This window comes from Agrilus planipennis, unplaced genomic scaffold (genome assembly GCF_000699045.2).
Source record: "Agrilus planipennis isolate EAB-ADULT unplaced genomic scaffold, Apla_2.0 scaffold19, whole genome shotgun sequence".
NCBI lineage: Eukaryota > Metazoa > Arthropoda > Insecta > Coleoptera > Buprestidae > Agrilus > Agrilus planipennis.
This window is the reverse complement of record NW_020438954.1, coordinates 1,843,774-1,859,177: the sequence shown is the minus strand read 5'-3', so window position 1 is coordinate 1,859,177 and position 15,404 is coordinate 1,843,774. Positions and strand designations below refer to the sequence as shown.

Below are 15,404 nucleotides of genomic sequence, written 5' to 3'. Positions count from 1 at the left end.
AAAAAAAAAAAGTTTTTTGAATTCGTAAGCAACAAACTAACATTTTTTATCTTCTACCATCGAAAATCACAGTTCTGTTTCGCAGAGCATCGATAAATACGTTTCGTTTGATTAATTTTTATATAAAACACTAAAGAGTGATAACAAAATTTAAATAAATCTAGGATCTGATCAGTATTAAATATTCATATTATAAAAAGTTTCCTTTTACCTTTTCTCTTAAACACGTTTCCGACTGCCCATCCGAATATTGTTCGAAATAAATACGATATTGTTACTTGTTTATGCATTTTTGTAATTTGTAGAAATGTTTGAAATAAAAATTAACGTGGTACACGTACAAGAAATTCATCTGGCATCAATTATTTCTTATTTTACAGCTCCAATAAAAATATCAGCACGTAGGTATATATCACTTTATTATTAACTTTTTTTTTTCTTCTTAGAGGTTTCAGTTTCGGAAATATTTTATAAGTTTCATAATTTTACATTAAAAACATCATAAAATTTTTGAAAATACAGTAAAACATAAATATATATAAGGTAAAACATGCATAAATAACACATTTACAACAAGCCAGAGCATACATATGTGTACATTTATGTTTTGACTTGTTATAAATGTAAAGTACCTAGAACAGATTTAAAAATCACAAATTGGTATTGTTCGAAATTTAAAAACATTTCATCAATGTATTATTTTCGTACTGGAAGGATATATGTGCAATTGTCCTTCTTCAACAGGGTTATACGAAGCCTTTTAAGAATAACAAAAATCTTCAAATCCCTTTTGTTGAAAACGTTACATTTAAGTTCGTTCAGTAATTCGCCTTCAGTTAAAAATCCATACGTTTTGAAAGTGTATTCAGAACTTGTCCTTCTAAAGGGCAATGGTACTACGGGTTTCGCTCTTTTCCTGTACTTCTTCTTTAATCCATCATTAATTGCACTGATAAAAGTATTAATCTCATACATCTTTATACTTCCAACTAGATACCTAAAACAACCCCAACAAAAAAATGGTTTTAATACCTATAATTTGGATTAACAAACAAGGAGTCATTTTCAGGGAAAACAACACTAAAATGTGCAACCCAAGATACATCTACTACATCCACGATACACAAATGCAATGATCAATCAGATATTGATTATTGATTATTTCGGAAAAGCGAACAATTTAAATTAATTCCATTATACAATACTTACCGAGGAAGATTTTTAAACTCGTCTTCATCCAAATGTGGCAACTCAGTGAACAATTTCTTAACACTTTGTGGTGGACAGTTTTCCTGTTTTTTAGGCGAAGCACTTGATGATGTGACTTTCATCTTTTCCGATTCATATTGCTGTTTTAAACCTATCAATCTGTTTATAAGAAGATTTTTAACTGGTGCTTCGATAATTAATTGAATACAAATAGGGCAGGTGTTGTGTCGAACGAGCCATTCTTCGATGCACGATTTGCAATAAGTATGAGAACAGTGGAAAATCACGGCATCTCTGAATTCATCTTCACAAATACTACATATTAATTCCTCCTTAATCTTTTCCAATAATGAAATATCTAACAAGATGCTACTTGGCACCATTGTTAATAATCCACAGTTATTATATAAGTTTTATAAGGCAGTAAAAAATAAAAACTGACAACTAAAAATGTTGAAAAAGACGTCGAAACCAATTTAACAGATTATCAAAGCAGAAACTTACCAAAAAAAAGCTTTTATACTGTCCTGCACAGAAATTATTAATTACAACTTTTATTACGAATCCTAAGCAACGAAATAAACTTAATGATTCTAAGGAAAAATATTAGTACAAATTAAAACAAAGACTCTCGAGTGTTTATTGTATAGGGGATAGATAACCTTCACAAGACAAAATTGATAGTAAAACTTCGAAAAATTTACATTCGTTTCTACCAAAGGAAAGAAAAATTACTATTAAAATACAATGTGTGGTACAATAATATAATGGTTCTGAATCGATTTTGATAATACTCTCCATATATAAGAAGATTATCAAAAGTAATCTAGACTTTTCGTCTACCTTTTTGTTTGTTTATATGTCTGCATGGACTAATCCTCGAAACATTTGAACCGATTTCGATGAGACTTGACATATACGAAGAGGAAACGCTACCAGGAGCAATCTACACTACCTTTTGTCTACCTGCTTGTCTATCAATACGGACTAATCTTTGAAACAAATGAACCGATGGCAATGAGACTTTTCATAAACGGATTGAGGAGATTGTCAACAGTAATGTAAGCTAATATTCGAAACGTCTGAATCAATTTCGATGAGACTTTACTTACACGAAGAAGAAAGTTTACCAGGAGCAATCTAGACTACCTTTTGTCTGCCTGTTGGCTATTTTCTGAAACGACTGAACCGATATCGATGAGACTTTTTATAAACAAATAGAGGAGATTATTTACTTTTTTTATAAGAGTTGCGTTATAAAAAGATCTTATTTGACATATACACCTTATTCACCCCATCAAAAAATGTGCTCAATGTAATGCGTTCTTGGTATCAGACCTCTTAATTTTTTTTTGCTTCCTAAGTGATTCTGACTATCTCATCAAAATTTTGTTTTACTGGACAAATATTCCATTTATTGATTCTAGTAGAAAATACTTAAAAGAAACTTGCTGAATCATAACGAAAATTAAAATGTCCGTATCGTAAAAAAATCTACTTTTGCAATTTCTCTTAAACACCCGATCGATACCCGAAAATAACAACTAAAAAGTGTTTTGAAAAAAGAGCTGAAATTATTGTATATGTATAGGGTTGTTCGGAAAGGCATTTTGTTTTTTTTTTGTGGAAATGAAAGACAGTTTTCGTATAATAAACAAATACTTTATTAAATTATATATTGACCGTTCTGGTCCAACACCTTTTGCCATCTTTCTGGTAGTAACATAATTGGTCTTTGCTGGCAAAAAACTGATCGAGGAGGTTTTTGACCTCCTCATTTGAGATGAAGGTTTTACCGTCTAAAAAATTTTGGATTGACCGGAACAAATAATAATCCGATGGTGCCAGGTCTGGAGAATATGGTGGGTGTAGCATTGTATCCCATTCAAGCTGTAAAAGCTTTTGGCGAGTGACCAAACTTGTGTGAGGTCTCGCGTTGTCTTGGTGAAACACTACACCTTTCCTGTTGATTAGTTCTGACCTTTTCTGTTGAAGTGCATCATTCAGTTTGTCCAGCTGATGACAGTAGACTTCCGAATTAATCGTTGTGTTATCCGGTAAAAGCTCAAAGAAAACGATTCCTTTAAAATCCCACCAAACAGACAGCATCACCTTTTTTGGTGAATATATGTGAAGATATGTCAAAAATGCTGCTTATCACTCTCCATATTTAAAAGGGCACCAACCAAAAACTACTGCGTAGAATTAATTGGAATTTTTCACACACAAGCCTTGCTATATGAGCTCTCAAAGCATATAAAAGTTATACGGTTTAAATGTGAAGTTGGGTGCAAAAGAATACAATTAAATCCTCTGTCGGGAAAAAACGAAATGACTTTCCGAACAACCCTATACCATCGTATCAGGACATGATGGCCCATTTATTGGCACACTGTTGATATCATTACTACTCAAATGTAGAGAAAAATTCGGCTATTTGTAAATCTATATTTTTAAAATTCTTATAAAATTATTGTATTTAAGTTTTTGAAATTATTTTTCCAACACCTTTGCATTGATACCCCACTGGAACAGTTTTCAAATAATTATATTTCAAAGCGCAATGTAGACCATAAAACATCCTTATTAAAGCCTATTAACCCCTTTAAGAACCATTTAATCGTTGGAAAAATACGATGTTCAAGATTTATTTCTATTTTTTTTACCGCGAAACGAAATTGAAACAAACAAAAACAGAGTAGACTTTTATTTTTTTTTTACCTTAGATAAATATTTTTTTACATTAGATAAATAATTCTTTAAAACAAAAATCTAACGAATATCATATATTTCCCGAGTAAAAATTTTCATCTGTTTTAATTCTAAAATTGACAATTTCATCCATTTTACTCCGAAATTAGACTATTTTCGACCTTAATTTCGAATCTACTACTACTTCTCTCCAAGCTGAAGTTCATGTAAGTTTGTTCTCATAGTCATCTGTTTTAATCCGCTTGTATGAATTTCATACGATTTTGACCTTCTGATGTATGTATACAATCGAATTTTTTATTTAAAGTCAACTGCGACAAATGAATTCATATTTTGTAAATGGCGTAGTGGCAGCATAATCGACTTGGCATTCTAACTGACGCCGGTTCGAATCCGGTCTCGATCATTTGCGTGGTTTTTCTGAATATCATTAATGAGCAAAGAGATCTTTCCGATAAGTGAGGCTAAAAATAGTAAAACTGGAAGACAATTAAGCTAGAATACTAGAATAATGTTGAAACACAACAAAAGTCTAAAACAGATGAAAATTTTCCCCTCAGAGCCTACGTATATGAATAAAAATTCAACAGAAGTATCAATCACATTTTAAGTGCGTTTCATCAACAACATAACAATTGTCATCCGTAACAAGGACATGACCCTAATTTTACTAATTGACTTTCAATTTCTGCATTGCCCTAGGCATCACAAGCCTTCTAATTATAACATAAGCCGAGTACAAAGTTACAAATGCAACAGACAACATAACTGCTGCTACATCTAAAAGATGATACTGATACCATGGTAAAGTCGCTCCTACACTTCTCAATTGTCTTGCACCCTTATGTCTAATGACGTATTCCACCCAGTAGACTGCTGTATCTGCAGCTGATAACGGCCGGTCTCTAAACTGATGCGATACCATTTGCGCATTTTCTTTGTATCTAAATAAAATATATAATAAATTTAAAAAATGCGAATCTTACACTAGTAGTCAATGATGTATATCATCTAACATCGCTAACGCGTAAAATAATAAGCTGCATGGAAATTCGTCGTGCTTTTCGAGACCAAGGTTACCAGATCGATCGTCATAACTGTTGATAACTGTGTTTCATTTCTTTTCTAGTTTGGAAGTTGAAAGAATCCAAAAAATGTAAAAACAACCGATTTTTAAAATTGCTTGTTACTTAATTTTGCAATTTTTGACACATAATTAGTATCATGGGGTAAGGAGACTAGACTAGGATAACGTCCCCCTAAAAATGAGGAAATCGGGGAGACATTTCTCGACTAAAATCTAGTCCACATAATATTGTATAATATAAGTAATCATCATCAAAAGGTCGTCAGTCCTAAGACTGGTTGGACACGCACCTCCACTCTTTCTTATCCTGAGCTAAACTTCGCATTTCCCTAAAACTAAAACAACACACATCCTTAACTATTTGCGAACATAATCTAATCTAGATCTACCTCTACCCCTTATAACTTCCGCTTGTGCCTCGAATATGTCTCTGACTACACCTTCATACCTGAGAAGGTGTCCTACCAACCTATCTCTTATTTGAAGCTATCTCTAACTCCTCCTTGCTAGATGCTAATACTGCATAAACTAAGTAATACCTGCATAATAAATTAAACAACAACTTTTATTTCCATTTTCCAAAAGTACCAGAACAGTGGGTACCGGATCCAAACCGAAAACCCATCCCATATCTGCCGGTTATGTATTACAAATAGCAAAATCTTATGGAGTACAAGTAACCTCAAAAAAAGGATTCTATTGCTTTCTTGTATCGCCTCGTCAAGGGGCTTCCATTTAGAGAAACTTCTTCTCCTACCATCTCTCTTCCCCCGCCCCTCCTGTACCCACTCTAATGTCCTACTATACAAAAGTTGACCCATTTTTCTCCTCTCTCTCTTACTCTTCAAACGCCAACTATAAAATCCTTGGCCTACAATCATGGCTTTTCTCACCCCTCATTTCCTCTTACACGATTCCATCGCATAAAATTAATCCCACGCCCGTGCGATAAGATATTACACATCAAAGAGCAACGAAGGTAATAAAAAGAAATATTTCTTCACTTACTGAGGATCCTCGAGGAGATTTCTGGTGGCATTCAGCAAGGAATCTGTCGTTAAATGATTTAAAGAAAGTTTTAAGGCTAAACCTTTTGCAACGAAATTTCTGATATTTAAATGTTGATCAACGAAAATAGGAAACGCCAACATGGGAACTCCACAATAGACTCCTTCCTGAGAACCCATGAGACCTCCGTGGGTAACGAACAGCTTCAGGTTAGGATGGCCTAAATTCAAAAGATAGTTATGTTTTGTATTAGAGGGAGGCAGAGAATGAATTGCTCTTACAGAGAATGTCTCTTTGAGGCATCCACTGCTCAAAGATAACATTCTTGGGAATGTCCAAAGATTTAGGCATTTTGTCTCTGGGTCCCACAAGTAAAAATTTGTATGGCAGTTGTCCAAATGCGTTGCAGAAAGTCCTTAAGGTTTCCAAGGGCAACGTTTCCAAAGCTGCCATTGATCCCAAACTTAAGAAGACCACACCCTTGTACTCTTTCCCGGTATCCATTAACTTTTCAAAATACTAAAACATGAAAACTGAGAGAAAATCGTCTAAATTGTTTTGTGTAATAGGATTTTTTATATATATATATTTATTAATTCATTCATGCCATTAAATGTAAAGTACCTNTTAATGGTAACACGAAAGGTACTAATAACAAAAAACTTCACCAAAAAAATAAAAAGGGTTCCCAAAATTGGATGCCCTCCACAAAATAGGGAATACTGAAAAAAGGTTAGTTTTAAAATCATATAAATATATTTAATAGGTTTCTAAATTTGGACATGATGTTTTAGAACTATCTTGCTATCAAAAATTAGCTCAAATAAGCATCAACAATAAACTATCGAATCGTACACCACAGCTAAAATATTTTTTTATAGGTTATAAAAAGATGTTAACGGGTTTTAAGATAATATAGTTTCCAAAATTAGGTAGTTGTCCAAAATTTGTCGACTTGTTTCTATACCCGATTAAAATATTGATACAGTTACCGAAAAAAAAAAGAAGGCTATATTCAAGACCCTTGAGAAGTTTAAAAATCAACATTTTATATTATTGCTGCTAAGTCCGTCTCTGTAACATTTCTTAATCTGTACAGATATTAGATGTATGAATATTTGTAAAATTCAGTCTAACTTAATTATAAAAAGCTTCAGTTATTATTACGCTACATCAAGGACCAATTTAAAAGAAAAATCGTTTAACTTCTTTATGCGAATAGTAAAAAAAATAGTTTTTTCGTAATTCCGGGTTTTAAAGGCAGTTTTTAGTCAGTAAGGTAATTAAGTTACTCAATTTTTGTATACTTTCTAAATGGAAAATTACACATTAACAAAAAGTGTTATTGACTGCATTTAAAAAAAGTAATGTGCAAAAATATTTTCCTGTGAAAACAAATAACTTTCAAGCAAAAGTAGGACTATTCTCTATAATTCTCCAAGTTNACTGAAATGTTTTCAGATAAACTTATTTCTTGATTCGACAATATTGTTTCGGTCAATATCTTACTTACTTACTCTTACGGTTAAACCACCACCGCTTCTAGGTTCCATTCAGTACAGTAGGTAGGTACTCAAATTAGTGAAAATCGCAGTGACGTGAACCCTTTTTCTGTTTTAAGCTTTAAAAATTTCCAATTATTCAATTAGAGCTAATGGTAGAAATAAAAAGCAACTTTTGTCTTTAACATAGGTACCTATATACATTTTATTTTATTTATACGAATCATAAGAACTGAAAATCCAAAATATTTTCAAAGAAAATTTTTTTTATCATATCATAAGTCCATAAATTCTTGATTTCGAGCAGCTGAGCATTTTCTCTGATATGATACTCGTATTTATTACTTATGAAATGCCATCTTACAATAATTAATAGGATCGATAGTCTCCCTTCAGGTTGTTGGAACATCCTCATTGGTAAAATAACAACCTTTTATAATTCTATTTCCAGAATAATTGAATACGACATTATCTATTGCATTTCGTGTTTTTATTAAGGATTAAAACTTGAATCCATGTGTATAAAATTAAAATTAAAGCATTTACTTACCTCTGGAAGAGGTTTGGGATCCTGTATGTGGAGTCCACCGACTTCTATGACGTTTGGTACCCAGGGCCTTGCCACATTGATACTGTAATGACTATTTACAAGATGTAACGCAGAATATTTCATTATCAAATCTTCTAATTCAGGAGTACTTGATCCAAAGAAATTCTTCACTGCTTCATTTGATCGGCTTAGTGATTTCTGCTTATACCTAAAAATTGTAAGAAAAACATAATCAGAAATTTATTACCAAAGTAGTTGATTTTCAGTATCTAGGAACTCAAATAATTCGAGATTCACTAGAAATATATAACAAAGGTTAGCACAGGGTCGAATCGCCTATAACAAAAAATAGTCAGTTTTATGCTCGTAAACGGTTAATTTAGAAATTGGAAAAATATTGTTGAATGATGATGATGATAATACCGTGGATAGAGAAGGTTAGGAATGAGGAAATATTAGAAAGAGTAGGAGAGCAGAGAAGCAGGAGTTAAAAAGAGTAGAAGTAGACCCAAATTAGATTACTGTTCACAAACAGTTAAGGATGTGAAGGGAAATGCGAAGATTAGCTCAGGATAATAATGAGTGGTGACTTACGATCATTACGATGAAGATGATGACTTATGTTGTAAATACCTGAATTTGGCGGTCATCACAACGACTGTATTCCAAATCCTTTCCCACAAGGTCATTTCACTCAAATAGGGTAAAAAGTAATTGGGAATGTACGAAGGATTGTCAGGGTTTCCAAATCTGTCATTTCCCCATGGCAAATTGACGCTGGTAGTTAACGTAACAACAGGCACATCAAACAAATATGCATATCCAAAAGGACAATCGCTTCCGAAAATTTCCGAAATGATTAGATCGTATTTCTGGGTGGACATCTTCAGGTCTCTTGCGACGCTTGTATTCAGTGCCTTCGTACACGCATCCAAACCACAGTCCGTGGTCATGAAATCTACCATCGCAACAGTGGATGTTGATAACTGCTCGAAAAATGATAAGGATACCGCCGAAACCAAATTGGGAACGATTCCTTTTATGCTTAAGTCGTTGTATCTGAAATTTAGAAATCAGACATTTACTTTTACTATCTATACATACATGTGTAGCTTAATATATTCAAATACACCTACACAATAAATAGCAGGCCGATAGAAAAAACAGTACCACCTCATTAACCCCACGTCTTCCTAAACTGACTTACGAATTTTTAGGGTTCCGTGCCTCAGAAATAAATAAGACCCCTTTTCTCAAGAACGCGTGGAGGTATCAAGTTGAAATTAATGTCAAATGCGAAGTATTGCGAATGCGTTTCATAATTTATTCATGAATATCTATTTTGTCCCCTTCAAAGTAATCCAATCCCCATCAGATATTAGACACTTGTGCGAACGTTTTTTTGCAATCCTGGAAATACTTCAAAAAATTGTTTTTTGTGATCTTGTTCAGCTTCTCCTTCGATGCCGTCGTTATCTCTTCAATCGTGGCGTCTCATCGTCCTTTCATGGACCTCTTCAGTTTCGGGAACAAGAAAAAGTCACAGGGGGTCAGATCTGAGGAATACGGTGGCTGCGGCATCGTTAGTGTGTCGTTTTTGGCCAAAAACTCGCGCACAAGCAACAATGTGTGAACAGGGTCGTTACCATGGTGCAAAAGCCAATTTGTGTCCTTCTCCTGATGCACCGCGCCCCTGCAATCGAAGAAAACTGTAAGCAAAACCTTCACATTCGACCTAACTAGGCGCGCTTCTTTTTGGTCTTGGCTCGGGCGGGAGCATCCTATGAGCTTTGATTTCACGTCAGAACAATAAACCCATGATTCGTCACCAGTTATGACCCTCTGGAGCAAATTTGGGTAGTCACGGACAGAGTCCAGCAGCTCCTTAGCAATGTTAATGCGATACTGTTTTTGATCGAAATTGGGCAATTTTAGTACGAATTTCGCGGCGACCCATCTCTTACCCAAATCATTAGTAAAAATCGAATGGCAGGAGTCGATCGATATGCTTAGGTCCTCAGTAATTTCACTAACGGTGATTTGACGATTGGCGAATACTATTTTCTTCACTTCATCAATGTTTTTGTGTGTTGTTGACGTGCTCGGGCGTCCGGCACGCTCTTCGTCGTTCACATCTTCTTGGCCCTCTAAGAAAAATCTATACCACCGATAAACGTTGCTTCTGTTCAAGGTAGCTTCACCATATGCAACAGTTAACATTCGGAATGCGTCCACGCACTTAATTTTGTTTTTCAGACAAAATTTGATACAGATTCTTTAATCCCTTTTTTCGAAATAAGCAAAAATGGAAAACGAGCCAAAGCTTCTGGAAGCCAAGGAGGAGGAGAAATCTTCGAGACTCAATTCTCATCTTGTACGTGCCCACAAATTTGTACGAAACCCTTAAGCCGCGAGTCGAACTCTGCTTTTCTGTAAATTACAGCATTTTCGGTACACTCCACCTTCTCTGCCTTAATCTGTTTTTGGAATTCTGGAATAAGCATACTAAGCACATCACTGACTGTATTTTATAACACAAAACATTGCTGGGTTTAGAAACAATCCATAAATTAATTATTTTTAAACTAGAAAGTTTCACTCAGTATATTAACGTGAAAAACCTAACATTTTATTCACGTATTAGCAAAAAACTAGCCGCATGCAAGAATGCAAAACACTGCATCTATTTTTATCTAATTGTTATTCAAAGCGTGTGTGGAGGATAAATGTATATTTTACATAATATTTATTTAATGGCATTTTTATAAGCAAGATCTATATAGATAGCTATTCTTAAACCTGAATTTATAATACAAAGAAAATATGTAAATTAACTTAATGTTATAATGTTAATGTCATAAAATTTTACTGCAAAAACGAATGGCAACCTATACATTATAACGCGTTTTCTAATAAATTATTATAATAGCTTTATTCATAATAGCACAGGTAACTAATAAAATTGCCTAGATAAATTGCATTTACACTGATCATCAAAACTATTTTTGAAAACATAAATTTGCTTGTTTTTGATGTAATAAGAAGCCTCTCAAATTATTAGCTTCATCATCATAAAGTAAGGTCGTCAGTCCTAAGACTGGTTGGACACGCGCCTCCACTCTTTCCTATCCTGAGCGGATCTTCGCATTTTCTCTAAAACTAGAACATCCCACATCCTTAACTATCTGTGAACAGTAATCTAATCTAGGTCTACTTCTACTTCTCCTAACTCCTGTTTCTGCTTTAAATATGTCTCTGGCTAGCCCCTAATGCCTGAGAAGGTGCCCTACCGACCTATCTCGCCTATTGCCTCTGTTCTCCTATTCTTTCTAATACATCTTCATTTTTAACCTTCTCTATCATATGTGTTTCATTCCCACCAGCCACTAATGCAGCCACCTTTCAGAAATCGTGGGAATGGATGGGTGATGGTTCGGATGAGAAAGATGAGATGGACGAAATGAAGACAGGAAAGAATGAATGGAATATTACTGCCCCGGCAATTGCCTAAGTGATCAAAGGAAATCACAAAAAACTTAAACCAAAGGCAGACGGACCCGGGATCAAGCCGGTGTCCTCCCGAATGCTAGCTAAGAAATGGTCTAAACCTCTACACCATGCCGCTCGGTAGTTAATATCACCAAACCGAGAATTTTGGGATAATTCACCCCTTGTACTTAGAAGATGATGCAGATAATGGCGTGACATTTATCTACATATCACCACTATGTGGAAATGCTCCAAAATTTCTTAGTGTAGTCCATCGAGGTAGAACTGATCACAGTCTCGTATGATTCTAGCTAAATGGTGCAACTTCACATACAGCTGGATACGTTCAGAATAATGAATATCGCTAAATGGAGAAACCAGATGTTAGTGAAACAATTGGCGCAAGACATTTATTGTTGGTCTAACCGTGTGCGACGTTGCACCATCTAATTACTGAAACCACACGAAACTACGGTCAATTCTACATTGACGAAGTTGTGTGGCGCTAAGAAATTTTAGAACCTTTCTACATAGCGGTTTAATGTAAGTGTTACAGCATTACATGCATCGTCTTCGAAGAACAAAGGACCAATTGGGATAATCATCTTGCTCGTTCTCCTGATTTATCATTTTGCGATCAAGGAACTAGCTTAAAAGTCAAGTAAATAAGACAAAAATTTCATCTGCCTCATTCTGTATTTCAAACAATAATCACGTTCTTATGAACAAATTGAACCGCATAAACAATTATAAAGCGCTTTATTAACTTCATCTATTCCATTTGCAATATCTTAGATCACTGTTGCAGTACACCAAGTTCGACAAATGTGGTTTTGAACTTTGTATATCTATAGATGAATCCTAAATTATTAGTTAAACAATTTTGGTAGCTGAAGAAAACCTCTTAAAATGAAAAACTCCAATATAAATAAACTATGGGTTAACGTTAACCGATTGTTGCAAAACATTAACGTCTTATTTATTTTTCTCTTTTGTTAAATTGTTTGAATTATTAAATTCTTACCTTGGTGGTGGATTCTTCTGTGGAAAATGGCTAACAACGTCGACGACATGCCCTCTTTTGGCCAGTTCTTTATACAAACGTTCGAACATAACAAAGTGGCTTTTCCCATGAAAAATGTTGATACCCAAAATCCGATATCCGTCTCCATATTGGCATAGAACAGTCAACAACAGCCCCAAGAGCGCAGTCAGTCGCATCTTACTACCACCAATTTTGCACTTCTTACAATTGCTTTGAAGAAAGTAATAACTGGATTTCGGATTATATGCACTAAAAATTAAAAAATATTTGCATGAAAATATGCTAGAAAATAATCAAAATATATACCGTGATTTATATTAATATGCATTTATTTTTTTGAAAATATTTTCAATAATAATCAAATAATTAAATGACAAAAAATACAATGTATCCACGTTAACACTTACATTTGTTTAAAAATGTTTACAGAAAATTTAACTAAAAAGACAAAAAGCTAATGAACATTACCTTTAGACAAATTATAACTAATCCTACTAAATGTTTCTGTAAATTATCTATAGATAGTAAAATTATGTCATCTGTCTGTTAAAAAATGTTTGTAAATAGAAAATGTTCCTTCTACTTCACCTGACGTTAGAGGTGCATATTTTAAAGTATGGATAAAAAACCAAGCTGAGTTTCTAAATTTTCTGTTGTTGTATAACCGTCTAAAATGTCATTTATATGATCCAATTTTTTAAACCCAAACTCTACTAATAACGTAGTATTCTGCTTAGCGATATCGTTACTGATAAGCTATTTTTTCACTAAGAACTGCTGCTCTAAATTGAAATGTTACAAAAAAAATGATAATAAAATGTGCCGCACTTATCTCAATGTATAAACAATTTTAATTAAATGAAACTATGTTACGGTCAATATAATTTATTTGTTTTATTATACCGGGTTTGATCAACAAATGAACAAAAACAACTCCAATAAGATACTTACCACCAAATACAATATACTTAAATCAATGGACATAATAATGACCCAAGAAAATGTGTTCGTTACATGCAATCGTCCGCTACAGGCGATTTTTGCCAAGTGTGGTGTTGACAAAGATATTAATATATTCATAAATAAATTGGTAATAAGTAGCAATCTCGGTATAATTAACGTATCTGTACTCATATTTGGTTACTACTACTACTATTACTTATGCACATTTGATGTAACTAATTCGCGAAATTAGCAACTGCTTATTATATTAGAAGAAGTGGCTGATCTAGGAAGTCAGATAAGTCAGGACGGAAGGAGTAGTAGGGATATAAAGCAGAGGATAGCGCAGGGTCGTGTCGCCTTTAATAAAAAGAAGTCACTTCTATGCTCGCGAACGGTTAATTTAGAAATTCGAAAAAGGTTGTTAAAGGTTTGTTTGGAGCGCGGCGTTGTACGGGTGCGAAACATGGACAGTGAGCGCAGCGAAAAAAAAAAGGTTAGAAGCCTTCGAAATGTGGTGTTATAGGCGAATGATGAGGATACCGTGGGTAGAAAAAGTTAGAAATGAAGAGGTATTAGAAAGAATAGGAGAACAAAGGACTCTATGGAAGTCAATAAAAAACGGGCTAGATAGGTTGGTAGGACACCTTCTCAGGCATGAAGGTCTAGTCAGAGACATATTAGAGCCAGAAGCAGGAGTTAGGAGGGGTAGAGGAGGTGGAGGTACGTGTCTAACCAGTCTTAGGACTGACGACCTTATGATGATGATTATATACGAAGGGATACAACATTTTTGGAATAAAAAATCGTTAATTTTACTTTCTAATATTTGTTTTATTGCATAGGTATTACAATTTTGAAAGGTTCTTTCGACAATATCCTTTGATAACGTTAATGTATCTAAAAGAATGAGCTATTAACTACATTTTTAATACTTATCCTGAATACTCGAGGGACTAGTGGCAGAAACTTTCAGCAAAATTTACACCAAACCAACAAAAAAGGAATTATTTTCAAAACTACCTCTAAATATACTGAGTAGTGTACTTTCTCATTTGTTTATTTGTAAATATGTATATAGTATATGTGCGTATACTATTTGCAATATCTAATCCTAGGTCAAACATTGTAAGAAGTTAAAAAGTATTAATTAGGCATTGTTACATTACACCTTAAGCACCTCTTGTATTATCACGACATCGCAGCGTGAATAGGCGGTTAGATACAGATGTATTAAAAAGGTCAAACCCACCAAACTAATGACCAACATTCGGTTAGGACATTCACTCTTTGCGAAGTCAGTAACCTCGTTTCAAGTGTTTGCATAAGTTTATTATTGATATATGTATACGCGCAAGTACATACGTACAATTGTGTTAACGGCAGTATCACTATCGGTGACATGATACCTGAGGTCTAAGAAAAAGAAAATGTTAACTGCATGACGACTTTATTCTTCAAATTCTCCAACAGATTCTAGATATAATCGAACACTGAAATGTTTTCAGATAAACTTATTTCTTGATTCGACAATATTGTTTCGGTCAATATCTTACTTACTTACTCTTACGGTTAAACCACCACCGCTTCTAGGTTCCATTCAGTACAGTAGGTAGGTACTCAAATTAGTGAAAATCGCAGTGACGTGAACCCTTTTTCTGTTTTAAGCTTTAAAAATTTCCAATTATTCAATTAGAGCTAATGGTAGAAATAAAAAGCAACTTTTGTCTTTAACATACGAGGGTGGATTGATAAGTTTCCGGCCTAACCAAGAGATGACGCCACTAGGCCTACCTTGAGGTGACATTCTATAGTACCATCCTTGGATAGCTTGTAGCTATAGTTTCAGCCCGATCTCCT

The 15,404-nt window shown here is 34.1% G+C and overlaps 2 protein-coding genes across 6 annotated transcripts in view; both read right to left on the bottom strand.

Moving 5' to 3' along the window:
* Nucleotides 1-527: 527 nt before the first annotated feature.
* On the bottom strand, nucleotides 528-1,935 carry LOC108743240 (postreplication repair E3 ubiquitin-protein ligase RAD18-like). The gene is made up of 3 exons (XM_018478720.2): nucleotides 1,714-1,935; nucleotides 1,210-1,653; nucleotides 528-997 (listed from the first exon to the last, which is right to left on the bottom strand). Exons 2-3 carry the CDS (start codon nucleotides 1,590-1,592, stop codon nucleotides 697-699), a joined length of 684 nt encoding a protein of 227 aa, XP_018334222.1. The 5' UTR covers nucleotides 1,593-1,653; nucleotides 1,714-1,935; the 3' UTR covers nucleotides 528-696.
* A 1,999-nt stretch (nucleotides 1,936-3,934) lies between these two features.
* The window catches only part of LOC108743865 (UDP-glucuronosyltransferase 2B15), a 26,870-nt gene continuing 15,400 nt past the window's right edge, over nucleotides 3,935-15,404 (bottom strand). For 4 of the 5 annotated variants that reach the window (XM_018479486.2, XM_018479466.2, XM_018479473.1 and 1 more), the window contains exons 2-7: nucleotides 12,582-12,851; nucleotides 8,702-9,127; nucleotides 8,069-8,276; nucleotides 6,298-6,535; nucleotides 6,017-6,236; nucleotides 3,935-4,865 (exon numbers count right to left, since the gene is read on the bottom strand). In XM_018479486.2, coding sequence (XP_018334988.1) covers nucleotides 4,592-4,865; nucleotides 6,017-6,236; nucleotides 6,298-6,535; nucleotides 8,069-8,276; nucleotides 8,702-9,127; nucleotides 12,582-12,778 — 1,563 coding nt within the window. In that variant the 5' untranslated portion in view covers nucleotides 12,779-12,851 and the 3' untranslated portion in view covers nucleotides 3,935-4,591. Of the gene's footprint in view, nucleotides 4,866-6,016; nucleotides 6,237-6,297; nucleotides 6,536-8,068; nucleotides 8,277-8,701; nucleotides 9,128-12,581; nucleotides 12,852-13,190; nucleotides 13,364-15,404 lie in introns of those variants that run through there. The other variant, XM_018479478.2, reaches the window with a different exon arrangement.

Bases quoted from the DNA above. Each gene is read 5' to 3' on its own strand.
- LOC108743240 (XM_018478720.2), bottom strand. From the start codon at position 1,592: ATGGTGCCAAGTAGCATCTTGTTAGATATTTCATTATTGGAAAAGATT. The intron at 998-1,209 runs GTAAGTATTGTA...GGGTTGTTTTAG, and splicing joins GAGTTTAAAAATCTTCCTCG to GTATCTAGTTGGAAGTATAA.